Source organism: Musa acuminata, chromosome BXJ1-6 (assembly GCF_036884655.1).
Source record: "Musa acuminata AAA Group cultivar baxijiao chromosome BXJ1-6, Cavendish_Baxijiao_AAA, whole genome shotgun sequence".
In the NCBI taxonomy this organism is placed as follows: Eukaryota; Viridiplantae; Streptophyta; class Magnoliopsida; order Zingiberales; family Musaceae; genus Musa; species Musa acuminata.
This window is the reverse complement of record NC_088332.1, coordinates 7,521,295-7,546,264: the sequence shown is the minus strand read 5'-3', so window position 1 is coordinate 7,546,264 and position 24,970 is coordinate 7,521,295. Positions and strand designations below refer to the sequence as shown.

The following is a 24,970-nucleotide window of genomic DNA, read 5'->3' as shown; positions in this document are numbered from 1 at the left end:
CCATCTCAACAATTGTTACCAATTATTATTTATATTTATTAATATATTATAAATGTTTTAACTTTATTACCATTGCAGTCTTCTGCGCCACCAACTCGTCTCTGGAAGCCATGGCAGGCCGCAAACGACATCGCGGAGTTGACGACAACCACTGTCACCTCCTTTTGATTCTTCTAGTGTTGCAGCTCGGTGACGAAATTTATATCACGATCCAAAGCTCTAATCTCATAACGTATACGTACCGACGTCACTTGATACGGCTGCAATACATCCGTTTCATATCACTGCTTGTTTCAGACAGATGGTGTTTTCCTACTCCGTGGGTCCGTATCTGCTACGTTTTCAACCCTATCTATGGAAGTAGCGATGAGAAGACTGCCTCTCATAGGTAAAGAAAGAGCGGTCGGTGATAAACTCGACGAAACTGCAACTTGAGAAGAGAAAAGGCAAGTTTGCCTGGATATGAGTAAATGAACGACACTTCGTCCTCTCGATGCCATTACAGCTTTTCTCACAGTAATACATTCTTCATGCATGGAACAGAAGACCAAGGATTGCAGTTAAGGTAGAATATTTCTGACAATGCTTTTATTGACTGATATTAAGCATACGAATCCCAGCTCATCAATCTGCCAAACGCAGAGATTCTTCGAGGAAAAGTAAAATTAGTAGATATGAGGCATATTACGATATAATTGAAAGAGAATACTTTCAATCAAGAAAACTATAGTTATATTAAACAAGAATTAAAACTAAAAATATTTATGAAATATTTCCAAATATATATCTTTATTTCATAAATCATAGTCCTATTTATAGATAATTATCTCAACCTATCATGTCACTAATAATTAAATTATATATGTAAATTATTCCTATGATAATAATTTCTTAGATAATGAGCTACTTAGAACTATTTAAAATGATCTAAAATATAGTAACTACCTAACTACCTATGAATTAATTCTCAATACTTCCCCCATATTTATAGTTACACACATCGATTTAAAATATAAAATAAACATGTTTCTAAAATGAAAGTAGCTTGGTGAGTATATCTATAACATTCTCAGAGCTGACTACCCCCATATTTATAGTTACATACCTCCAACCCGGACGACGTCGTGTTCCAGGCTGACTACCCCGACTATTACTTCCGCATCACGAAGAACAACCACCCCGACTATTCCCAGAGCTCAACCACCTGCCAGACCCTCCTCCCCGACTCCGACGGCACCATCGAGGGCCACCTCAAGGAGGTCGGCCTCACCTTCCATCTGCTCAAGGACGTGCCCAAGATCATTTCCACGAACATCGAGCTGAATCTCGTGGAGGCCTTCGAGCCGCTGGGGATCAGCGACTGGAACTCCATCTTCTGGATCGTGCACCCCGGTGGATCCGCCATCCTCGACGCGATGGAGGCCAAGCTGGGGCTGGAGAAGGAAAAGCTGAAGGCGACGAGGCAGGTGATGACCGAATACGGGAACATGTACAGCGCCTGCGTGCTGTTCATCCTCGACGAGATGAGGAAGCGAAGGCGACCACCGGCGAGGGGTTGGAGTGGGGGGTGCTCTACGGGTTCGGTCCTGGCCTCACTGTGGAGACCGTGGTCTTGCGCAGCGTCGCCATATCTTCCCGTTGAAAGCAGAATGGCCATCCTTTGATACAAGCCTCACTTCGCCACTGTCAACTGGATCGACTTGTTCAGTTGTGATTCTATTACTATAAATATACGTAGTATGTAGTAAGATATATGCGAGGCAAAACTTGTGGTGTATTAAGGAAGACGTGCATGCACGTCCTAAGAATAAGACCGTGTCTTATGTTTGTGATAATGAATAGATTTCATCTTGTCATTTATTTTATGAAAGATTTATCGTTGTTGAAAATAATTTTGACCAATAGTTTTAGCCTATCTTTAAACATGATTCATTTGATGGATATTAATTAATTTAATTTTTATATTTCTAAATTTAATTTTTATCTAAAGTTATTATGATATTATTTTTTTGAGTTATAACAAATTCAGTATATTCATAATTTAATAAAAAAAATTATATGATGATTTGTACGGAATCATGTTCGATAGTAAACCTGGATTCGGTCAATCGGTTCAACCCATGTTGATTCGAGCCGAACTTGTTTCGGATCAACCGGTTCGGTCGGGTTCGGTAAATCTTCGAGAAAGCTTTACGAATCATCGAACCCGGTTCGAGGGCAGTGGGACCACCGACCTAGAAATCCTGTCCCCTGAAAAAACCCTCGGTGGATTCATCGGACATCGAAGCCTCTTTCGCTCGCTGGTGGAGGTCGGGCGGCGCCGCAGACGCGAGCGATCGAAGTCCGTCATCATGCAAGACGAAGGGTACGCGTTTCGATCTTCTTCATTAACTATCTGTCCTAAAAAGGCTCGCTTTTTTGTGGCTCTGATAGCCCTAAGTGCGATCTTTCCTCCGATTGTTCCAAAAGCTTTTCTTTCTGATTGAGGCGTGGCTTCAATTCCTCTTTACCTTTGTGTGTCTGTGGTTCCTAGGTACAAGCCAGGGCCAGATTTCGAAGAAGACACGAAGACTCCTCTGGTTGATGTCTCGTTGACGGACTCGACGGAGCTTTGGCTCATCCAGTGGCCCATTAATCAAGCGAGTGCCTTTGGCTTGATCGTTCTGGTTTTGTGCTAATTGGGTTACTGTTCTTTATTCGTTGAAGCTAACATTATATGGTCTTGTTGCTGTTGACGATGCAGTTACAACCTGCTGATTTCGACGGGAAAGAGCTAACGCTCAAGCTCAATCGAGATGGGAAGCTTGGCAGCTTCGAGAGTGCATCTGGTAAGATGTACTCTTTTGTTATGGGCATAGAGATTTTCTTGGGCTGACAAGTGCACCTATGCACCCTTTTTAACAGAATTTGTAGTTTGAGGTGGATGGGTGATAAGTTTTTTATATGTTACTATCAGCTTTTACATCTAAATCTCTTTTTTGTTGGATACTGTGGGAAGAATTAGTGATTTGACACAGTAGGTCACTATGTGAGATCTTTTAGCTTTTGAATTTTCCAGGTAAGTCTTATGATTTTGTGAGCTTTGCTGCACATGAGCCGGATGCCACCGTGTTTGTACCCTCTGGATCAGAGACGAAAGTAGGTGTGTATTAGACCTTTGCCATTCCTGCTCCTTGTCTGATGTTCTCAGTGTTTACTTAAGCCAAATGTTACCCTTTGGTTAATAAATAAACCGACAAGCTGTCTGAAAGGTTTATTTCTCATTAGTATTTATGTGTCTGCGAACTTTGTTGTTTCAAAGATTCATGATTATGCTATTAGTTTGTTCTAAATTTTGACTGCATTTGTTTATTTCTAAGTAATAGAAATATTTGTGTATAAGGGTTGCAGAGTCAGCTTAATCCACTAACCGGGTCTCCTTTTGGCAGTTGTTGTTGATATTTGTGAGCCTTTTTATTTATTTATCTATTTGTCAACATGGCATGATAAGTTTAGATACCTCTGTCATTAGGTTAATTTGTGTGTCCTTCTACCTTGATCAATTGAACTTGTTCAATTACGAGGCAGTCACAGTTAAACTTTTGTGATTGGCAATCGATTTCTTAGTGCATTACTCTTGGCTTTCCATGTCATTCTTTAAATTAACTTCCTATCGATGTTCAAAGTTTGACTAAGTAATATCTTCTTGATCTCACTCATTATTTATGAAACATCACAGAGTGGCTAAATTTCACTAATTAGACTAGTCTTTTAAGTATAATAGAAAAGGGTATTGTAATTAGACAGATGATGTTTCTATGCTTCGACAGCCAACGTTAGTCAACTTTTGAAAAATGAGTCTGTTATGTCGGTTTTGATTTGATACAGTTTGAAAACATGTGCGCTAAAGTTCTATTTAGTTTGAAGTTTATTCTTGTTCTGTTTTCCTTTCCACAGTTCATAATTTACAATTTTTTATTCTTAATTGGTGGAACTTTGTATAGTAGACTGCAGCTGATTTAGCTTGACTTATTATTAATATTATCTATCAGTTGGCAGTGTTTTGCTCAGTATACCATAATCATGTACCTTTTTCTTAATTTAGGATCACGAAGGGCAATTACGGAAATTTCTATTGGTAGTGATTAAATTACAGATGCAAACTGCATTTTAGCTAAAAGGGCATCTATAAAAGTTCATTAACTTCTGATGAATGTTTGTAGTATTTGCAACTTTGTGGGGGGTTTCATAAAACTAGAGGCGAGTGGTTGGGCATGTACAAAGTTTTCTCAGTGTGTATGTGTACATTTACATCTATGGTTTATGCATGTACCATGATCCTTAACAACTAATATCTGTATCATAGTGTCATATGCATATTCTTGGAGACTTCCACAACTCCGCAATCAGCTATCATCAACTCTGTTTCCAGGACAACTGATATTTAATCAACTCCATGAAAAAATCTGATGAACTGATGAACTCTGTTATTAAATATTACTCATCATGTACCATCAAGATTTAAATTGATTAATTTTAAGCAAGTTTCACCATGCCACTTGCCTCACAAATATACAGAACACTGTGACCTTGTCTCCATCTTGTCCCATCATACAATAACTTGTGATATTTGCTGATTGGCATGCCACTCTTGCATGCTACTAAGGACCATAAACCTGATTGTGTGGCTTCATGTGTCACATATTTATCAGTTCTTGTTTTGGTTGTATTTAACTTGTAATATCATTTCACTTAAATCTGCATTCCTGGTCCAGAAATTAAAGAACCATCTTCTCACCCAAACCTGTCTTTCTTCAGTTGGGAAGATTTCTCGCAGAGTCTGTCTGGTTCATTATCCAGAGCCTGGTGAACTGGAGAAGACTCGATTCAGTCTAAGCAGTCAGAGAACTGAGGGTGGTATGTATCACTTCATGTTGATTTTTTGAGATTTTGCTCAAATTGCACATTTTTGATCCAGTCAATTTCCAATAGTTGTGTTTTTACTTTGTACATTATCTACACACTATTGAGTGTGACATATCTGTTGACATCACAACTGTTGACTTCACAGGTTCAGTTCGAAGAAGCATCTCTCGTCCTTCTGTCACTCCACTGAGAAATGGAAGCTTGCTAGGAACGGAAGGAACTTCTCATGATACCTTCACCTCTGTATATAACCCTGAAGAAAGAAGCATGGAAACTCCATTGAAGTCCAGGAAGAGACATGCAGCTAGCACAGCACCTTCAGAGATATCTGCAAGGTCTGCTGACCGTTCTTCCCATGCTTCAGGTCCAGAAAGTGAGATTACCAATAATTCATTAACATCCGAGAGATCTCATAGGGAGAAATCGAAGAAGAAGAAGATCAAATTGGAGGAGTAGTGATTTTTGTTTATTGCTATAAAGCTGCAAAGCATTAAAATTTCTGCTACTGCTCTCTGAAGCCACTATCATCTTGTGTGTTTTGCATGATATGAGGGTTTCGGATCTAACACAAACATTGTATTTTCCAAATTATCCAAATTACTTGCCGCTCAAAGTCGATTATAGTTACGACATTAATTGTACTTTTTAGCAGCAACCAAAATGTGTTTGCATAAGTTACAATTTGAGTTCATTTTAGCACACATGACCACCAAAAGCACCTGGAAGACTTGGGTTTCTTGCATGGCTTGGAATCTGTAAAAGGCCAAGCACTGATGTAATTCTCTGGCATCAATGCAGCATCTTCTCTATTTTGACTGCTGTTGGGAGAAGAGTGCTTGTTAGATCCTTTGCAATTCTAATTGTGATATCCCCATTCTCGTCTTGCTGGTTAAAAAATTACATTAGATTTCTTATGCAAGCGATTCACATCTGATGTGAACTCACAAGAAGCAAAAAATCTCCAGACAAGCTAAAAGGATATGATGATATTTTATCATTTGGACAGTTTCTTCATACCATCTTTTTTATTTGACTGCTTAACACCATATTTCAGTCATACAACCCATACCATGCATCAGGTATTTAACATTCTAAAGCTACAAAAAATGGATAATGCCATGGTTTGGCAACAAAACAAGGTGTAAACTTCAAGCAATTAAGAGCAACAAAGCTTAAGCATGCAGCTTGGAGCGGCAACTGCAGAGGGCTGTGAGCTGCCACTACCATGGCTTGAGATCACCTACAGGACCAGCGGTCCAGTTCAGAATTTTCTGACCTGGTTTCAAGAAAACACCTTCGTCGTGTGGCAACTTCCGAGCAAGTCCATTCAGTATCTGATGGAAAGCATCACCGGGTTGGGCTGGTTGCGGGAACAGCATCGCCTGCTTCATCGAAGGGTTAGCAAGCAATCTTTGTTTTCTTAGAATTACCTCTATCGGTATTGATGTGAGGATTGTGTCCAACTTTGGCACATCCTCCTCAGCCACAAACACACCAATTTCCTCCCATGGTATTGCATCTGCGAACGGAAGCACTATATCATCTGCTATGACAACAGGTATGCAGCCGAACACCACTGCTTCTACCAATCTAGGGCTCCATGGTGCCCAGCCCAATGGGCACAAGCAGAAAACAGCCCGCTGCATATCTTCGTAATAAGTAGTAGGGTGATCGGTAGAGATGTCGAAAAGTGGATTGTTCTTAAAGTTCTCCCATACTGATGCCCTCGCGCCTCTGCATGACAGAGTCGGTAAGAAATATAATTGCACCAGATATAAGCTTCACATAGCAGATTTATGCACAAATATAAAAGGATCAAAGCTTACCTTGCATAATATCCACCCTCTGGATCATTGCCAACATCATAAAATAAACCCCGAAAATAGACAAAGATTGAGCGAGGAGTATCCGGAGGAATCAAGTGAGTTTGCATTTTCTGTGGAGGGGCATATGGAGGAATGGTGATGGAACCATCCTTCAAGCAAACATGATTTCTTTGCCCAAAGGTTTGGACCAGCGTGGCACGCTTGAGCAAGTGAAGGATTCCGCGTTCAATTGCTGTTTCTTCCTAAATCACAGGAAAATGGTCGACATATAACAAAATAAAAAGACATTACAAAGAGAAGCGCAATATTCTTGACCATTATAAAATTCACACCTGATAGTGAAAGCATGCTCCAAAATCATGTGGAACAACAAAAAAGTGGTCGGCCCCTTCGGTTCTGTTCCAGTAAGGCCAATTAGTGGAAATCAACTCTATTGCACTTCTCATCATCCGAGGTGATTTGAAGGGCAAGGGGAGTCCACTAGGAGTTAGGTCACAGGTGGTATACACCGGTGCATAGAACCAATCAGCTTCTTCAGGATTGAGAGTTCGAACAGGACTAGAGAGCAAGAATCGATGCATGTAGATCTCCGCAGCAAACATGTGATTCAGGCATCTGGGATCCTTATGGAGAATCTTTTTGTTGTATTTGCTGGGTAGCTCATACACAAACACCTTCAACCTACCGACAGGGTCATCTTCCAGAACATCACCGGCACTCCCTACAGTAAAAATATCCCATTAAACAGAGGCCAGAATTTCTTTCCAGAAACTGATAAGAAATTCCAGATCAACCAACAAGTTTGACAGCTAGCAAATTTGGAAATGTCATCAAAATTGTATACAATTGTTAAGAAGAAATCATATCAGTGAAATACCTAATATTACATACAAACATATTTTCCAGCATAAATACATGCATGATCCATAAAGATAAACCAACTTTCTTGACCTTGATTTATGATAGGCACTCATTGAAAAATACTAGTAATGCTAAATTGGGGCCTAGCCCTCCAATAGTCTGGCAGTAGTACTGCTGACCAAGTTAGAGCTATTACTGGCTCAAAGCCGTGTTGCAGGTAATATTTTTAGTGAATTACTTGGTAAGATAGTTAACCTTTAATTACAACGTAGAGAATTGAACTTCAGCCAAAGTTTAAGAACATATGCTAACATGAGACAACTTTTTGGAACCTTCTTGTAGGCAAACTAAGGATGGATCCCAAAGTATCATCAAATTTGATATCATCACATATCTCAAGATTTCTCTATCTAAAATTCTAGTCAAGCGAGAGACTTTTATTCAATTTATTCTGTAGCTTGAAATAAAACCTAGTTTGTTACTAAACTGATGAAAATCCAATTGAGGATCGATAGTCTAATGACAAATTATACTGAGATTAACCAGCCAGTACATATAAGTCTGATAGGATATTGATATGGGTTCTCATGCTGTGCCAAGTCGTGCCAATATATCCTTGAAAATCTGATGGGTATGGACCATCAGCATGTATCACAGAATACTTTGGTGGCCGGTACATATTGGTTAGCTCGAGATTGGTACCATACATGAAATAGCAATCTTTGATGGAGATCCCTTCAAGATCTCAGATAACCTCGTCTTCCAGGAAGCAAGAGTGCAGCATAAGTTTCATCAAACACACGCATCATGCATGAGGTAACTAAGATCTTGGCCTTCAACTTCTTCAAACTTCACAAACATAGGCGATACTAAGCATAAGTTTCATCAACCTAAAACATGAGAAAAACCACCCAAATATGATATTCAGGAGGAGTAATCACAAGGATGACTACTCGTAATTTTGCCTCAAACGTCAGTCAGATAACGTAGTAATGCAGCAAACTAATGGAACATCACAGGCAAACACTATCATGAAAAACAGTGTAAACAATGAGGAAGATCCTTTTGCAGAGCTACAAACTACATAATCAAGCAAATCTTAAAAGAATTCTGGTCCAGTTCTTTGGAGTCCCAAGAGTCACATGATTGTCCCTGGTTCCCATGTTAGGACTATTTGTTTCAGTCAGCATATGAGTGGTAGATGAGAGTGCACTGGCAATTCGACAATTTAACTCGAAAGATATTCATATGAGAACACCATGCAAAAGAAGACATGGTGAATGTCAACCAACTGCTTGTTCAATACGAATATGTTGGGCTAGGAGAAAACATGAACAAAACAAGATGGTTCTCTAAGCTCTAATCGATATATCCACAAATTTCCCATCCCAATATTCACAAACTTCATCCCATTAACCTTTTTTCAGATAAAGCCACATTTCAACTGCGAGAAATAAGTAGCAAATTCTCAATGGCTATGGGAACCATGGTAATCTCAACTACACCAATTAACCAGTAAAATATGAAGACTCTCTCTCATTCTTGCAAAACCTGCATTCTGTTTCAGGGCATCATGAACAAGAAATGAAAACTCCACAACTCTAACAAATTGAAGTGCGCAATAAACTTGAAAACCCACTAAACTTATCAAGCAAAACATGCCATCGTAAAGCAGAACATCGTCACGAAGTCATCACGCAACAGGCAAAGCAAAAGCCGAGTCCAAAAGCAATCAAATTTCTTTATTATCAGCACAGCAAAGGTCATCCTAGATTCCAAAGGGGAAATATAGCCATAATCATCATCCCAATGGATCAACACCCAACGCAGATCCAGACGACCCCCACCCCCCCCCCCCCCCCCCGGCAAACGAAAAAAGAGCAGAGTAAACTCGAAAAACAAAAAATAAAATCCTAACAAAATCCAAAATCAACAGAACAAAAAACCAAACTTTGAACACAAAACTCACCAGAAATCCTCTCTGTCCGGCGATTGACCTCCTGCTCCAGGCCATAGATCCCATCAAAGACAGACTGAAGAACTAAAAGTGCAAGAATCCAAGTCCCACTCCCCATAGCCGTGGCTTCAGCCCCTCGGACGGAGGAATCACCAAAGAAATCAAAGAAAAAGCTTTCCGCGAGGACAGTGGAAGATTCCCTTTCAAGAGTGTGGGAATGTTAAAGACGGTGGTTGCGCTGAATGGAAACTAATAGAAGGTGAGAGGTAATATTTAATTCAAAAAAGGGAAAAAGTATTACATATATATACATATATAAAATTTAATTCAAAAGAGAGAGAGAGAGAGAGAGAGAGAGAGAGAGAGATTGGTTTAAATGTACTTTTTGCTTGAGGATGAAGCGAAAACAAGCAGTCCTTTTGCTTGTAGATTTTGTGGAGATGTAATTTTCTTGAGAGTTCGAAGGCTTTGTGTTTGATGAGAAGTCAACCTCTCACCTAATGAAGAGCTTTAGGGGGCACCTTCCATTAACAATTCAACAACTCTCCCCTCACTCGCCCATCACCCACCGACCTCCTTCCTTTCTTCCTTTCTCATGTTATCTTCACATCAACCACATGGGAAGTCCCTCATTGCCTCTGCCCAAAGCATCGATGTTCAAGTGTTTCTCATACATTTCACATTTAGCTCAGTAGAAGAAGCTATGGATGACAGGGAAGTGGCAACTTCTGTTGCTTCTTCTGCTGGCATTCTCATTGCTATTCACATGTTATCAGAATCCATGTTACATCATCTTCACCATGACTTGGGCTCTCTTTTGTATTCATTCCCATAGGTAATGCACCTGACTTCAATCTAAGTCAATTTTCTGCCATCATTGACAGCAGCAAGTCATTCAACAAAAGACAATATTAATTTCAAGACAAAAACAACTGATGGAAGGTGTAGACCAGATCAAAGAAATTTATGTGGAAAATTCAAAGTTTGGCCATCAACAGTTGTAGGACTACCATCAGGTCCTCCTCAAATGTAATGTGATATGCATGTTTTCATAATTTCCCCCTTTATTTCATAGGTTAAAGAAATCTCATTTTCTATGTTTGATGGAGAGTGAGACAAAGTGTGCGTGTGTGTATATATATATATATATATATAGTTTGAAACTTCTTTTCGTATTAATATCATTCGAATACTTTTTTTGTTATATAATTTTATATTAATTCATAAATGTAAGCCGTCTTAGCTCAGCCGGTAGAGCGCATGGCTTTTAACCATGTGGTCGTGGGTTCGATTCCCACAGACGGCGATTTTTAACCGAGGCCAAAATTAAAAGTTATTTACAGCCTCCTTTCTCTTGAGGTTGCTGGCGGTAAATTTACCTGATACTTATCGGACCATTACCTTGCTGGGCCTTGTTTGGCAAGCACAACATGGCCCAACGATGTACGGGCTCTTTTGTAATCGTGGGCCGTACGGCAAACGGATCGGCCCACATGTAAGATCTCACCCCAAATATTTGCCCAGGAAGGAATTAAAGGTCCAATCATTTCACGGTAAGCTTACCGCTCAAAACTCAGAGAGTAAAGAGGCTCCAAGAAAATTATATCCCTGAAGATTCCTCCGGATTCTTCTAACCTGCGGTGACTGCACTCTTACAGGAGACGAATCAACTTTTCGCTGACCTAATGCTCGGAAAAAAATGTAGGGTCCATTGTGGGCTCCCAGCGACTAAAATTTCTCTGAGAAGCCACATATCAGGTAAATCAGTGGGTAGTCTTTGCCAGGTACGAAAGTTTTTCTTATTGCAAACCTAACTGTGGCCGCGTGCAAGTAAATCCTGATTGTTTTTTTTTCCTAATCTTAAAGAAGGAGAAGATGGATCAAAGGGCAGACTCGAACGTGTCCCGTAGGAGTGGCTTTGATGGAGAAAGAGACGTGAGGACTAAAATCCATGACTGTGACGGTGGACGAGTATTCACTCGCCAATTGTCATCCCAAGAGTCACTGACTGAAGCAAGCCATAAAGCTGAGATTCCCATTATTATATGCCTCCCGGTCTTCTTCTGCTCGACAAATGTTATCTTCGTTCATTCATTAATTCACGTGCCTCACAAAGACCAAACCGTAAAAAAGCTGCCGACTTCCACGACCAGCAACGCAAAGAATGATGCTGAGAGGTTGAACAAAGACCATGCCATCGATGGCTTTCCTTCTTTCTCTTTCCTCCATCTTAGACTGTACTTTGGTGCTTCTTTATCATGTGTTGGACATCTGAGATCGACCTCCTCTGGTGACCACCGTTTCTTGCAGTGAAGACGAGCGGAAGAAGATTAATCGTGGAAGCTGGTTGAACTTTCCGGAAGACAGACAGGAAGGCTGCAGAATCGTTGGGTAGATACCGATTGATGTCATGTCGGAAGTAGTGATATCATACGACCCAGGTTTCGGCCTCACGCTCGTACGTGCGCACCTGAAGAGATCATGGTGGAAACAGGCTCGCGTTGACTGTTCAAGAACACAGTGAAACAAGAACATGTTGCATGTGTGCGTGTACCATCCGTTTGAGCAAGAACAGATTGACTTGGTTTCTGTGACCCGAAACATATGAAGTGCAGGAGACGTGCATAGTAAGCAGCCCTCCTAGTAATAAATACGATACACGTGCATGCGGCAAGAGCCTCTGACCAGACTCCGGCTCTCTCTTCTACATGCTGCTCTCCATCGTTTGACCAAACTCTCTCATGGTATTCCATCATCTTTCTCCCATCTGCTACTCTCTCTAAATGATTAATCTTATTGTTTCCACATCCAAAAACATCGTGCTTCATATGTATAGCAATTGCACTTACGTGAGCTCATTAGTCACCAGTAGCAGACGACGAAGAGAACAAAGACTGTTCGTGCAAAAACTTGTTGAAAGATGAAGATGAAAGCAAAATAGAAGGAAGATGGATTCTCACAAACAAAAGTTTGTGGATACAAAACAAACAGGTACATTTACCAAATAAATACCATTTCACTTTATCTTACTTTCGTTCCTCAACACGATTGTTGATCTTCATGGAGGTCGACTGCCGTCTTTGTCCTTCTGTTCTCCATGAACCCATGAGCTAGAAGACGAAGAAGAAGAAGACGAAGAAAAGTTCGTATACTGAGACTGAGATGAGAAGTCCAAGAAGTGCTGTGAAGACCCTAAAGCAGAAGTTGTTGGCGTCTGAGAGGACACCGGCGTGAAGGTGCCGCCGACGTACAGCCCCGAAGCTACATTCTGCAAGTCTTCATCCCTACTCTGGAGGAGTTGAGCGTACTGCAGCAGGTCGGGGTACGAGGTCGCAGGCAGCTGTAGCGGTACTCGGGGTGGCTGCCTCTCGGGGACCCCTGGGCTGACGAGGAAGCCGAGGTCGGTCCGGCCTTGGACTCTCTCGGGAAAGTTGAGCTTGGCTTTGGTGCCTTTGAACCGCAACGCTGCCTCGTCGTAGGCGACGGCCGCGTCCTCGGCCGTGTCGAAGGTCCCGAGCCACACACGAGCCGCCTTCCTGGGGTCCCTTATCTCCGCTGCCCATTTGCCCCACGGCCTTTGCCTCACTCCCCTGTAGTGTCTTCTCCTCACATTCCCTTCATCATTTCAGTTCACATCAACGACATGCATGTAGCGAGCACTATATAGAGAGACGTGATAACTCACTGACATGTTACGACCAGTTTGCCCTACCAATAATTCATCTGTGAAGACTTTTAATTACGAGCTTCGAACGACAAGAAATCAAGGGGCAATTACTTCAATTTTGATGCTTATTTTTGGTCAAATTCCGAAAAATTGATAGTTGGTACAGTACTAAGCCCACGAAGAAATAGAATAATCTACCTACTTCTAGCGTTTTCCAGAGACTGCTGTTGTGGCTTCTTCTCTGTCTCTCTCTCTCTCGCTTGTGCTCGGAAGTCTCTCGAGACCGTCACCTTATTGCAACCAAAAGCTTGGTGTTCCTCTTCGTTTAACAGCAAATAAATAGTACGATTTTGCTGAAACAGTAAACCTACGAGATAGTAACAGTAGCTGGAGGTCTGCTATTGCATTCACCGGTTTATAGAACTGTGGAATCTGGTCACCTAAGTTTCAGGTTCGCTCAAGATCATGGTGGTGCAAGATGGTTAAGGTATACCTTGCTCTTCCGAGACCTGTGCGGCTTCCGTGTCGCCGCGACCTACAGCCTCCTCCAGTTTTATGCCCTGTTGGGTCGACGCTGGCTCCCCTCCTCGGGTGTCGACAACCGATGAGCTCGAGCTGATGACGTGCGCGAGAGCGGACACCATGGCCGATGCGTCGTGGTCGGCGCGTGACGAGGCGAAGCGTGAGACCGCCTGCTGCTGGTCTCCTTCCTTCTTCTCCAGCTCATCAGGAGGAAGGGGCCTCTTCCCAGGCCTTCGATCCACCTTATCGTTTCTTGACCTTTCCTCTTCCTTCCGTCCCCCCGACAAAGGATCCGGTGATATACGTTGGTGGTGACAGCGACGTCGACGACAAAGAAAGACTACAGATAGACGGAGATATATACAGCAGCGAGAGAGAGAGAGAGAGAGACGGAGATATTTACAGCAGAGAGAGGAGAGAGAGGCAGCCGATCGAGGAGCAGTCGCAGCAGAAGGAAAGATAAAGAGTGGATGATTCGGGATTGCGATAAGAACAGACGCTCTGATGATTGGGCTGGGCGACGGCTTTGATGAGCTCTACATTCTTGCTGTACCGTTTGACCGTTGACCAAGGATGGATAGAAGAAATGAGATGAGAAGGTCAAAGCGTAGTGTTGATCATGCCAAAAAAGTCAATAGAATTTAGTGAATCGAACCAAGACTCCTTCCTTCCCTGCAGCTTCAAGGTCAAACACTAAGGAAGAAGAACACAAGAAGAGCAGATGACTGCTAAAACCTAAGCAAGTTTCTGTCATCCCTACTCGATACCATCAGCCAGATGATAAAACCTTTAATTACCTACTTATTCTCAGCATCAGCATCACGGTTGCTTTTGTGCAAAGTAAGCGTCTACAACAAGTATCTAAGCTTGTTCTGGGTGGCATCTACCGAGCCTCAAATGCCAAGCTAGACACGTGCCGTGCCTGTCTTTGCTCCCCTCGAGCTTTCCTTGGCTATTTGCTTGCTTCTGGAGATTGCTTACCGCTGCAAAACTATACCTTTGATTTGGCCTTTTCCCACCCCCTCGCCCTCTTCCTCTTTCCTTCTCGGAGCTTCCATTTCGCAGTTCCCGAGCTACAGGCAGCCATAAAGGACCTTCGTGGTCAATCGCAGGTGTCTCCCTCCCACTCTGCCTTTTCTTCTCACCGGATACGTTTCCGAATTAAGCTCCCGGTCGTCACAGAAAGTTCTTCGATTTGAACATCCTTTCAAGAAAAATTCTCTTAGGTGTAATCAAAGTCGATGGCATCGACTTAATTAGCTCCCTGTTCTGGCGAAGCTCTCAGTGTTCACCGCCTTGTATGATAAAACCCATCAGACTCGGTGCTGCTTCCTGTTCCTCTTCTCACTTTTTTGAGAGGGCATTTACCACCACATGAAAGCACTATGGGGCCTTTCCATCACCCCATGATGCTCCTGATCGAGAAAAGCAAGAACAGTAACCTAATCCTTGCCAAGAGACGGGTATATATGAATCAACGTACCAATGTGGGTGAGCCTTTTCATGCCGGGATTCCAAAGGTTCTGCATCATCGGATACAAAGACAATAAGCCCCCCAAAAATGGATGTGTATCTTAAGCGATGATTGGAATAAACGGAGTAAAACTTTGCTACATGCGACGAACCATTTACAATGATCGGGCGGACATCTGTGTCCATCACAGTTGTGTCCGGTCAATATCCGGACTAAACCTACCTACCAATCATCATACCTTGTCAAGATAACTTGGATGACGACTGATGCTTGCACCCGTAATCTCATCGAAGAAACTGCTTGCAGAAGAAGGCTACACTACAACAAAAAAAATTGACACTGTTGTCAAATTAGATGTGACCCAAACTCAACCTGACAAGCAAATGAGTGGTGTATGAGAACAAGGAGGTTACCATCAGTACTAAGCTTATAAAACATTTACACACGAGATCCAAAAGAAGAAGAAGAAGAAGAAGAAGAAGAATAATCTTTACATATGAGAGAGAAATTGCACCAAATGCATTGTAAAGTACACAATGACTGGCACCAAATGCATTATTAACTGAGACACATTCCAATGAGGAGCATGTTTTTCTTGACAGGCAGACTTTGGGAAAGTGGTGGGTGATTCCCTGTTCTCTCAACTTGCTCTAATTATTGTAACCCAAGAAAAAGTAGCAATGTGTCATAGTGTGGCCATGAAAGTAAACGAAAACATAGTGATCTTTGTAGTCAGTCCTACAAGTGGATATTAGACGTGAAGTTACAGTCGACGGGTCAAAGAGGAGAAATCATAAATTGGGCATGGAGCAAAAAGACAATTGATGGGTGCAAATTGTAAACAATGTCTGCAACATTAGATAGAACTGAGTACAAATTATAAGCAATAGATGCAACCTAGAGAGATTGAATGAAGATTAAATAGTATGTGGCAGAAGATGAAGTATCTCGAAACGAATGTGAATCAAATAATTTTGTTTCTTTCAGGAAGGGACTCACCCCAGTATCCACTGTCCAAGAGGATTCATCTGTCCCAACGAACATGCAAGTCCACAATTTATCTCTTCAACATGTGAATACCCCGAAACATTCCTTTCAGAGTCTCATTGAAGCTGAGCTAAAGGTGTGGTAAGAAGACATCTATGAAATTAATGGCTGATCGACAACAGTATATTTTAACTTAATAATATGCGAAAAATCATCATTACATTACTATTATACAAAAAAAGTTTTAATATCGAAAACTAAATTAAATAAAGATACATCAAATTTACCATGTGTAAGTGAGATTGTTACAGAGGATAAAACAAATAACTCAAGATGAGATTGTTATTGATGCTTCGGTGACTGAAAATTCAAACAAAAGAAAGTTCCTCAAAATTGGCTGCTAAAAGAAGGTTTATGATTATCTAAAAATAAATTTACCTCCATTTTCTTGAAGTGTCAGTCACACCAACTCCAACAATGAGAATTGACAAAGGTAGATCAGAGCCTTCCAGAGCATCTTCTGTTTCCTGCAAAATAGGCAATCACCCCATCCTGGACAAAGTTGCTGCACAAGTAAAATTGCAATGTAGTAGAAAATTTGGAGTTAGCGTACCATGGCTATCAACAAAACAAAGTACCTTCTGTTTACTCTAAGTGCATAGTGTTTCTTCTCTATACCGAATGTATCTTATTACTAACCAATATAAATTTGTTGAGCAAATGTATAATAATGCAGTTAACATGATAAACTAACAAATAATGCAGAGCACGGAGGGAGACAACTTACGGACCACTTAATTTTCTCACCATTATGAAGGCAGATTTGAGATCAAACAAAGATGAGAGGTCCAGCTAACGAACAATCATCTGCTAATAAAAACTACTGTTGCATGTTATTGTACTAAGACAAACTTTCAACACCACCACCATGTGAATCGCAAGTTTTTTCTGCAGGAAATAGAAGAACTAGCAAGGTTTTGACTGAATTTGGTATGAACGCTATTGTTTTAATTCCACTCAAAAGTGAGTTATGGATTCCAATTGGATGGTGGCGGAGGTTTATTGGAGTGGAGAGATGGCACGGCAGAGAAGATGGTGTTCCTGTCAACGCCCACGCCACTGCTGCTTGTAAGAGAGACCAGAGCTGCAACGAGTCCAGCATTCCCGGCCAGCGTCGGCTCGGTGTAGTTCCCGTTCTTCCGCTCATCGAAGAAGCGATCGTATTTGTCAGGGCCACCGACCATGGCACCGGTGATGACATTAGGATTCGCTGCTTTGGAGTCTCGCCACGTCCGTCCACCAGTGCACGAGTACCGGCGGCCATTGTTGGGGGTAGAAGCACCTCGGTGGCGCACATGCTTCGGGTATCTATGCCCATAGCCTACCAAATAACTCATATTACCGGGATTGGCTCCCAAGATGTAGTTGATCTGCATGAGGGAAACGTTACACAGGTCTCGGAAACAGAATTGAATCGCAAACAAGTAGAGGAGAGGCTGATACTGCACCTGAGAGGCTGCAAAGTTTCCAAGTGTGCTTGAGTTGAAGTAATTGGGTCCACAATACCATCCGGGGACTCGGCTAGCATTCATGTAGTCAGCATAGAGGGATGCAAGGAAGGCTGCATTCGCTGCATACTGCAGTGACCGAGGCCGCCCACGGTTCAGCTGAGCAAGTCCTCCTACACAGCACACAAGCAATAACAGATGTGTATTTACCTCGATCCGTGCGGGCACTGCAGGCTGAAGTTTGGAGCAGATGAAGTTACCTTTGGTCCAGTTGAAGACGTTGAACTGACGGAGATAAGAACACATGTTTATGTCCGTGTTAGCATGGAACTCACTGAGCATGTCTTCGTAAGGGTATCCTGGATTCAAGAAAACCCTAATCCTTGACAAGAGTAGCTGGGCTGCGGGAAGCTTGTTGTCCCAGCTGAACACCCTCGAATCCGGGCGCTTCAAGAAGGAAGCATTAGCATTACGATAGACGCGGGGATCGGTCGCACGCGACAGATAGGTGTAGTTTCCAGTGGCATAGAACAGCCAAGCAGAGGCCCATATGAACTCATCCCAATACCCAGTGGAGTTGTAGAACCTTGCTATCTGCTGGTTCCCAGATGAGTATGGTGCTTGCTGCCCTGACTCTGTAGCAAACCGGTAAGCTGTTTTCGCTGCCTTGACCAGTTTGGTAGAGTAAGCAGTGTCCTCCTCCGTGAATACAAGTGAAGCAGCAGCTAAGGCTGCAGCCACCTCGCTTCCCAAATCAGGCGCGGAAGTAGAAATCAGCACCGGCCGAGGATAGTTCATGTCCTCTGGCCTCTGCCAGCAGTATTCATCATCCGGATTGTTGGAATCTCTTTGTGCAACCCCCACCTAACGTCAGTAGATGCAGTAAGCTCGAAGGAGAAAAGAATTCTACTTGGAAACAACATCTTGATACCTGGCAATACATTTTGTTGATGGTTGAGGCAGAGGAATTGAAGGTGCGAAGCAAGTAGTCGACGCCCCACTTGATGATGTCCCGGACATGGTCGTATTCTCCGATGGCTTCATACTTTGAACCATACTCCAAGGCGGACCAGCTTAGCAGTGTCATGGAAAAGGCCATGGGATAATGGAACTTGATGTTGTTCCCGCCGTCGTAGTAACCTCCAACTAACCCACCTTTCACGTCCGATAACTCCGATCCATCTTGCAGGCCAGAGTTCCCCCTCCATGGCACTCCATTGTTCTTCGGCAGCCTACCAGCTGATGAATTCAACAGAACAATATGAGAAGAATCGAAATTATGAGTCAATTGAAAGGTGGGAAAGAGCAGAAGAAGAGAATGAGAGGTTTACATTTTTGTGCATTGAAGAATTCGAGGGCTAGGCGGAGGGCCACCGTGTATTCGTCCGGCAGCAGCACCGGCTCTTTGTGCGTCGGAATCATCTTTGCGACGATGATGGGGACTCCGATGACAACGAATGCAATCAAAAGTGAGTACACTACCCACTTCGCCATCTCCTTCTTACAGACAACGATCCACAGGTCGATGTACTTGTCCTTCTTGACGTCCCTGGGACCGAGAAGCCACCCCTGCTGCGTCTCGTCTAGTTGCTCGCGGAGAAGCGCCGCCTTGTCGATCGCCATGTTGCTGCTTTGCACGTCATCCGCGTGAGAATCGTGTTGGATGTCGAACGACCCGCCCCATCGATTGGAATAATGCATCGTGGTGTTCTTAGGTAATTCCTTGCCACAATCGGAATTCGATTGGGTCAAAGTAAAGAGCGTTAGGAATTGGAATAGCCATGTAACGTAACACAAACAATATCATATTGCAAGTGCGGATAATCTTCGTCACCAACGATGGGCAACAACAGCAGCAGCAGCAGCAAAGCATCAATGACAAGAAATGGACCATGTTTGGATATGTAACAGAGTTCACGCCCAAAATTCTGAAGCAGAGATTAGGGTTGAGGTACGACCACTTACTGGTGCGGAACTAAGACTGATGCCGAGTCGGTCTCCCCATGAAGCGGTCTCTAAGGATTGCACCCGCCCTTTCTCTTCTTCTTCCTCCTCCTAACAAGCCATGACCCTTCGTCAAATACAAGGATCTCGTTCTGTTGGTGGTGGTGCCCCACTTCAACGACGACGACAGCGACCGAGGTAGAAAGAGAGAGGCAGTGAAGGAAGCGCCGACGAAAGAGATGGGGTACGGCGGAGCAGCAGATCGATCCTGAGAGAGAGATGGAGGAAGGTAAAGAGGCAACGATGAGGGAGGGACGGAGGAGGCGGCGGCGGTGACGCTAATATTCCGGGGTGAAGAATCGCATCGGTGAGGAGGAGCAATGAAATCCACAAAACAGCACCTTTGTAATGTATAATTACAAAAACATTCAACCAATCTGTACCGTTAATTAGAAACCCTACGGTCGAGATCGGGTGCTTTTTTTCTTCTTTACGAGAGAGAAATTATAATATATTTTATTTATTTCTGGCATTTTCTGACACAGCTAGACATCAAATGCTATCCGTTTCTTTCTTTAGCTTTTAGTATTTATGACGATATTTATTTGGTTTTTCCGAAATATCTTTACCATTATGATTTGCTCCCACAGTTGGATCCCACATTGGCACCAGCTATCATGCATCGCACCTCTCCTATCTCTCTCTTTCTCGCCTTACAAAAAGTGAACTTATAAGTCTGCTAATTATCCTTCCAAAGAAAACCTTTGCTGGATCATATGAATGCACCGATGTCGTTACCATCTCGATACGTCAGAGGCGTCAATCTATTCTTGTTACATGTCATTTTTTGTGCTTAATATTTTTTATATATTGTTATAAAAATATAATATAATCATTGTTGTAAATTTTAAATACCATCATAAATTATGGTAATTGCATTGTTTGATGTGATAAGTAATTGTTTTTCTTTCACAGTAGTTATGAGACAACATTTATTAGCAGTGAAATTATTGATACAAATGAATTGGGTTGATTTAAAAGGTTATGCATACAAGTCGAAAACATAAGAATATTCTTTGTATGAACATAGTTTGAATGGCAATTGCATTTACTCTCCTTTTCTTGTTATTTTATGCATCCCTCATAATCATAAACTATACTTAGATCAACATTTCAAGCCAGTCCAGGTTGGTTTGAAGGAATGCATCGACTATGTGACAAATGACAATTTGGGGATCAACTTGCCAACTGCTTAACACACACTGACAAACAACTCAGAACAGTAGAACACTGGATGGCTTCAAGAGTACTGCAAACCACAAGACCAAAGCACGCATCCTACAATTACATCTAGATTTAAGATCATGCATACTACAACAATGAAACAGCTAGGTTCGAAGAAGAACGATGACAGATTCGAACTAGGATAGAGATGGAGACAACAAACAGTTGAATGTCCCCGGACAGCATCCGTGGTTTGTACTGCACCATCACACCTGTTAATTGTCAATGGACAGCTTACGCCGCTTGTATCGCACCATCACTTCTCCTTTGACCCCGACGACCATCGCATTCCAATCATTTTCAGGGAAGGGAGATATCAGCTCAAACTCAAAGTTCCTCAGCAAGTGGCTCCATATCGCCTTGATCTGCAAGTATGCGAAGGGCTCCCCCAGGCACCCATGCCTCCCACCCCCAAATGAAATGTATGAGAAGGCTCCAGCTGCCTTGTCTTCATCTCTCCCCGGTGCAAATCTGTCGGGATCATATGTATTTGGGTCCTTGTAGATGTAGGGTAGCCGGTTTGCAAAAGCTGGGGAGGTGGCTACTATGTGGCCCTTCGGGATATCATACTCCTTACCATCTTTTGTTGCAACTGTGAAGTCATCATGAGAGTAGCGGAGCAACATTATCAATGGAGGGTGAAGCCTCAGAGCTTCTTTGATACAACGGTAGAGGACGTCCATCTCGGATAGGATGTCATGGTCCACCTTATCGCCGTGTCTCCTCATTATCCCCCGCTGCTCTTCGAGAGCAGCTGTGAGGTACTTCTTGTAGCTGAGCATATAAGCCCCAGTCCAGGTGGAAGTGATAGAACTGGTGTGCTGTCCTGCAAAGAGGGCGGCGATGAGCAGCCCAGTGATCTCTCCTTCAGTGGTTGGACGACCATCCTTGTACCTTGAATCGATGAAGCACTGCAGCATGTCATCCTCTGATTTTCCAGAACTCTTGCGCGATTTAATGATGGTGGAGAAGATCTCAGCTATCCTAGCACGGGCACGATCACGTCGGCGATGGGCTGGGATTGGGAGGTAGGGGAATATGACACTGATGGGGCGCATGCCATTGTCGAGATCATGAAAGAGGGCAGAGACATCATCGAAGAGCTTGTCTCTAACTTCCCTCCCCAACAGGCATCGGCTTGCTGTCAATATGATCAGATGCTCCAGCTCATATTTCAAATCCACTGTGCCACTCTCTCCCCATTTCGAAAAGTAGTCCTGCAGAAATTAATAACAAACATTTTTCATAATCACTTGAACTATAAAACAGCAGTTGCACATGGTCCTTGGAGAAATACAGAAACTAATTTAACCCTTATTGTTTTAAACTAGAACTTTTACCAATGTTAACATTAAACTATGTCATTGTTGATTGAAGCAGTGAAACCGGAAGAAGATGAAATTAAATATGAGACCTTAAGAAAAGGACCATCTACATCATTAACCTTGGGCTTTTCTTCTATAAATATAAGAAAAATACATTATGAGGATTGGGTGTATTTGGATAGAGAGATTCACCCCAACCAAACAACTGATATTGAACCAATACATTAACAAAGGTTTTCTAATGAAGACAGAAGGGGCAGCACTTTTAGACCCCTTGCAAAAGGATATTGCTATTAAGGTAGACCAAATCTCATCGTGTGATGTCATTATTTGCAGACCTGATGAATGAGTCCCACATGTGGATTCCATGCATGGCATCTGAGGGTAATCACACCTCAGTCCATCTAAATAACATGATATCTTTGCGCAAAACAAAACTTGTCTGACATTTAAAACTCCAGCCACATCATAGTGAGCAAATGCTGATCTAAGTGGCATTCGCATGCTTATAAATCTCAAGAGAATAGCTCAAGATCCAGGAAGCAAACATCTAACAGAATATGATAAAAGAATAATCTGGATAAACAACAAAATCATATTCATTCAAGACAAATAATGTTCTGTGTTGCAGGGCTCATGTTTCTCTTTTTCAAAAACAAGTTATACCTCACAAGTTTACAAGAATCTACTGTCATCAATAAACATTAGGGAACTGGAAATAGCAATAACAGAACTTGCAGAAAAGAAATGGACTTTTGAGCAATCCACCATTGAACAAATATTTCTACGTAGAAAAAATGTGTTCTAAATTATGGTCATGTAAGAATCAATCAAGTAAAACAAAACTGTAATTACAAGAACTTCATGAAGGGTTAGGAGTAACAACTACTCCAGTATCCATGAAGCATAGGAGTAGTTAACCATTCTTCATAAGAAGTTCATGAAGGGTTGGAGGTGCAATATTATATACAATTATGAAACTTTTATTCTGAATTATGAAAATCACAGAACTCACTGTTTAATTCACTGGTAAATAAGTTCCAAGTCTATGGCATCCAAAATGTTGATTTTTGTAAACGAAAAAAGTCCTCAATATTAAAAACCATTATTGGAGATAAATACTTCCATGATATGTGACATCACAAACAGAATCATCTCATCAAAATGGTTCCTTTTAGAAGTATATGTCTCTGCTAAAAATGTAGATTTAAAGATCATGTCTCATCTAAGGGTTAGCCTTTTAGATAGAATGACAACTATAAAACTTCAATTAGAACTTTTAGTACAACTATGAAACTTCCAATAGAACTTTTAACATAAATAAAAAGACCATATCTCATCAGTTAAGAATACTTATTACGACCATGAAACTTTTAATACAAATTATGGAAATCTCAGAAGTTCATGGCGCACATTGATTCTTGTAAATAATAAATGCTCATGAAATCTAAAAACATAAAAAAAAAAGGTTACCTAATATGTGACATTAACATCTACCATCACATCAGAGCGGTTCTCTCAAAAAGCATCTGTCTCAAAAGTTCTATGCCATGACAAAATTATGTGAGAGGAGACAAAGTTAACATTCATGAGTTATGGCCAGAAAAAGTAGGCTATGTAGATCATGGATCTAACGTTGAAGAAATAAATGTTAATAACAATCTAGACCACCAAAAGCTTGTTCATAATGATCGGTATAATTAGAAAGAAATGCTCAAGTGGCATAGAATAAAGGAATTGCAACCCAAAACCTTTAGTTAAGAGGCGCATAATTACCTCGGCCTCGACAATCATCTGGTCCACATAGCTTCGCAGTTTGGTCACCCTGAGCGCCTCCGTGAAGAAACGGAACTGCTCCTGCCGGACCGAGTAGTCCACGTCGAAGACGACGCCCGGCCCAAAGGTCGGCACATTGAACTGGTACACCTCCTGCTGGCTGAGCTGCGCCTCCGGCGCCTTGAAGAAATGCCCCGACACCTCCGGCCCGATGAAGAAGGTGATCTTCCGGTTGATGATGTTCACCGTGAACACACTACCGATCTTCGCGTACTCCTCCCGGATCATCGGAATCGGGCCTTTCATGAACCGCAGCAGCCCGCCGACGACCGGCAGGGCCGCCACCGTCGGCGGCAGCCGCTTCCTGGACTTGGGCGCCAGGACGGCGGCCACGATCTTCGCGAGGACAAGGGTCACAAAGAAGAGGAGCCCAGCGACGACGAACTTGTGCTCCTTGAGATCCATCGCTGAAACCATGATCTGCACCGAGAAAAACTAAACAAAATTCGATCTTTCGAAAAATGGGAGGGGAAGAGATTTAGAACATCATCTGGGAGCCAAAAACTGAGGAAGAGGCAGGAAAAGGTCAACAAATCGAGTTTAAATGTCAGAAAACGAAACAATACCAAACAAAGAAAAAATTAAAGGCAAAGAAGGGGTGTGTACTCTCTACCTCAAATCCGAGAAGGAGGGGGGAGCAGATTAGGCTCGGAGAACCCTAGGGTTTGGATACGGAGAGATCCAGGTGAGGGCATAAGTAGCGGTACGCGATACATCCCAACAACGTGAAACGCATGCGAGACAGAAAAATCACACTGCTCCGTCTCACCTCGCTAATCGATACATCGATCGACACGCTTGGGTCGTATCCGACCAACAATTAATGCTGCTTGTACGCTCGAGTCCACGTGACTCCGGAAATGTGGATCTTGTG

At 42.3% G+C, this 24,970-nt stretch overlaps 6 protein-coding genes and 1 non-coding gene across 9 annotated transcripts; 3 read left to right on the top strand and 4 right to left on the bottom strand.

The window, feature by feature from the left end:
- The first annotated feature begins 301 nt into the window (after positions 1-301).
- On the top strand, positions 302-1,664 carry LOC135675407 (chalcone synthase 2-like). Its single transcript, XM_065185560.1, has 2 exons — positions 302-319; positions 1,098-1,664. The coding sequence occupies exons 1-2, from the start codon at positions 302-304 to the stop codon at positions 1,662-1,664; spliced, it is 585 nt and encodes a 194-aa protein (XP_065041632.1).
- Positions 1,665-2,240: 576 nt separating this feature from the next.
- Positions 2,241-5,532, top strand: LOC135675976 (mediator-associated protein 2-like). Its single transcript, XM_065186685.1, has 6 exons — positions 2,241-2,365; positions 2,534-2,639; positions 2,744-2,828; positions 3,059-3,142; positions 4,798-4,896; positions 5,051-5,532. Exons 1-6 carry the CDS (start codon positions 2,352-2,354, stop codon positions 5,359-5,361), a joined length of 699 nt encoding a protein of 232 aa, XP_065042757.1. The 5' UTR covers positions 2,241-2,351; the 3' UTR covers positions 5,362-5,532.
- A 341-nt stretch (positions 5,533-5,873) lies between these two features.
- Positions 5,874-10,160, bottom strand: LOC135675974 (probable glucuronosyltransferase Os01g0926700). Of its 2 annotated transcripts, none has more exons than XM_065186683.1 (5): positions 9,932-10,160; positions 9,562-9,798; positions 7,064-7,452; positions 6,732-6,973; positions 5,874-6,639 (listed from the first exon to the last, which is right to left on the bottom strand). In XM_065186683.1, the coding sequence occupies exons 2-5, from the start codon at positions 9,665-9,667 to the stop codon at positions 6,126-6,128; spliced, it is 1,251 nt and encodes a 416-aa protein (XP_065042755.1). In that variant the 5' UTR covers positions 9,668-9,798; positions 9,932-10,160; the 3' UTR covers positions 5,874-6,125. The 2 variants fall into 2 exon arrangements, with proteins under 2 accessions (XP_065042755.1, XP_065042754.1); XM_065186682.1 differs by having other exon boundaries at positions 9,562-9,787.
- Positions 10,161-10,782: 622 nt separating this feature from the next.
- Positions 10,783-10,855, top strand: TRNAK-UUU (transfer RNA lysine (anticodon UUU)). Its single transcript has one exon. It is a non-coding gene; the product is annotated as a tRNA-Lys (tRNA).
- A 1,621-nt stretch (positions 10,856-12,476) lies between these two features.
- On the bottom strand, positions 12,477-14,419 carry LOC135675975 (ethylene-responsive transcription factor ERF113-like). The gene is made up of 2 exons (XM_065186684.1): positions 13,710-14,419; positions 12,477-13,164 (listed from the first exon to the last, which is right to left on the bottom strand). The coding sequence occupies exons 1-2, from the start codon at positions 13,858-13,860 to the stop codon at positions 12,608-12,610; spliced, it is 708 nt and encodes a 235-aa protein (XP_065042756.1). The 5' UTR covers positions 13,861-14,419; the 3' UTR covers positions 12,477-12,607.
- A 2,648-nt stretch (positions 14,420-17,067) lies between these two features.
- LOC103987269 (endoglucanase 12) lies at positions 17,068-20,017 on the bottom strand. Its single transcript, XM_009405520.3, has 6 exons — positions 19,673-20,017; positions 19,039-19,429; positions 18,639-18,946; positions 17,968-18,571; positions 17,708-17,880; positions 17,068-17,629 (listed from the first exon to the last, which is right to left on the bottom strand). Exons 2-6 carry the CDS (start codon positions 19,406-19,408, stop codon positions 17,228-17,230), a joined length of 1,857 nt encoding a protein of 618 aa, XP_009403795.2. The 5' UTR covers positions 19,409-19,429; positions 19,673-20,017; the 3' UTR covers positions 17,068-17,227.
- A 911-nt stretch (positions 20,018-20,928) lies between these two features.
- Positions 20,929-24,882, bottom strand: LOC135675973 (obtusifoliol 14-alpha demethylase-like). 2 transcript variants are annotated; one of them, XM_065186678.1, is made up of 3 exons: positions 24,710-24,882; positions 24,037-24,600; positions 20,929-22,152 (listed from the first exon to the last, which is right to left on the bottom strand). In XM_065186678.1, exons 2-3 carry the CDS (start codon positions 24,511-24,513, stop codon positions 21,151-21,153), a joined length of 1,479 nt encoding a protein of 492 aa, XP_065042750.1. In that variant the 5' UTR covers positions 24,514-24,600; positions 24,710-24,882; the 3' UTR covers positions 20,929-21,150. The 2 variants fall into 2 exon arrangements, with proteins under 2 accessions (XP_065042750.1, XP_065042752.1); XM_065186680.1 differs by having other exon boundaries at positions 24,037-24,516.
- Between the last annotated feature and the right edge of the window lie 88 nt (positions 24,883-24,970).

Coding starts and splice junctions, on each gene's coding strand:
- LOC135675976 (XM_065186685.1), top strand. Junction 2,829..3,058: donor CAGCTTCGAGAGTGCATCTG/GTAAGATGTACT, acceptor TGAATTTTCCAG/GTAAGTCTTATGATTTTGTG. Junction 4,897..5,050: donor CAGTCAGAGAACTGAGGGTG/GTATGTATCACT, acceptor TTGACTTCACAG/GTTCAGTTCGAAGAAGCATC.
- LOC135675975 (XM_065186684.1), bottom strand. CDS start 13,860: ATGGTGTCCGCTCTCGCGCACGTCATCAGCTCGAGCTCATCGGTTGTC. Junction 13,165..13,709: donor ACAGGTCTCGGAAGAGCAAG/GTATACCTTAAC, acceptor GAAATGATGAAG/GGAATGTGAGGAGAAGACAC.
- LOC135675974 (XM_065186683.1), bottom strand. CDS start 9,667: ATGGGGAGTGGGACTTGGATTCTTGCACTTTTAGTTCTTCAGTCTGTC. Junction 7,453..9,561: donor CCGGACAGAGAGGATTTCTG/GTGAGTTTTGTG, acceptor TTTTTACTGTAG/GGAGTGCCGGTGATGTTCTG. Junction 6,640..6,731: donor GAGGGTGGATATTATGCAAG/GTAAGCTTTGAT, acceptor TCTGTCATGCAG/AGGCGCGAGGGCATCAGTAT.
- LOC135675973 (XM_065186678.1), bottom strand. CDS start 24,513: ATGGTTTCAGCGATGGATCTCAAGGAGCACAAGTTCGTCGTCGCTGGG. Junction 22,153..24,036: donor AGATGATTGTCGAGGCCGAG/GTAATTATGCGC, acceptor TAATTTCTGCAG/GACTACTTTTCGAAATGGGG.
- LOC103987269 (XM_009405520.3), bottom strand. CDS start 19,408: ATGCATTATTCCAATCGATGGGGCGGGTCGTTCGACATCCAACACGAT. Junction 18,947..19,038: donor ATTCTTCAATGCACAAAAAT/GTAAACCTCTCA, acceptor TGAATTCATCAG/CTGGTAGGCTGCCGAAGAAC. Junction 17,630..17,707: donor GAAACTTTGCAGCCTCTCAG/GTGCAGTATCAG, acceptor TCCCTCATGCAG/ATCAACTACATCTTGGGAGC.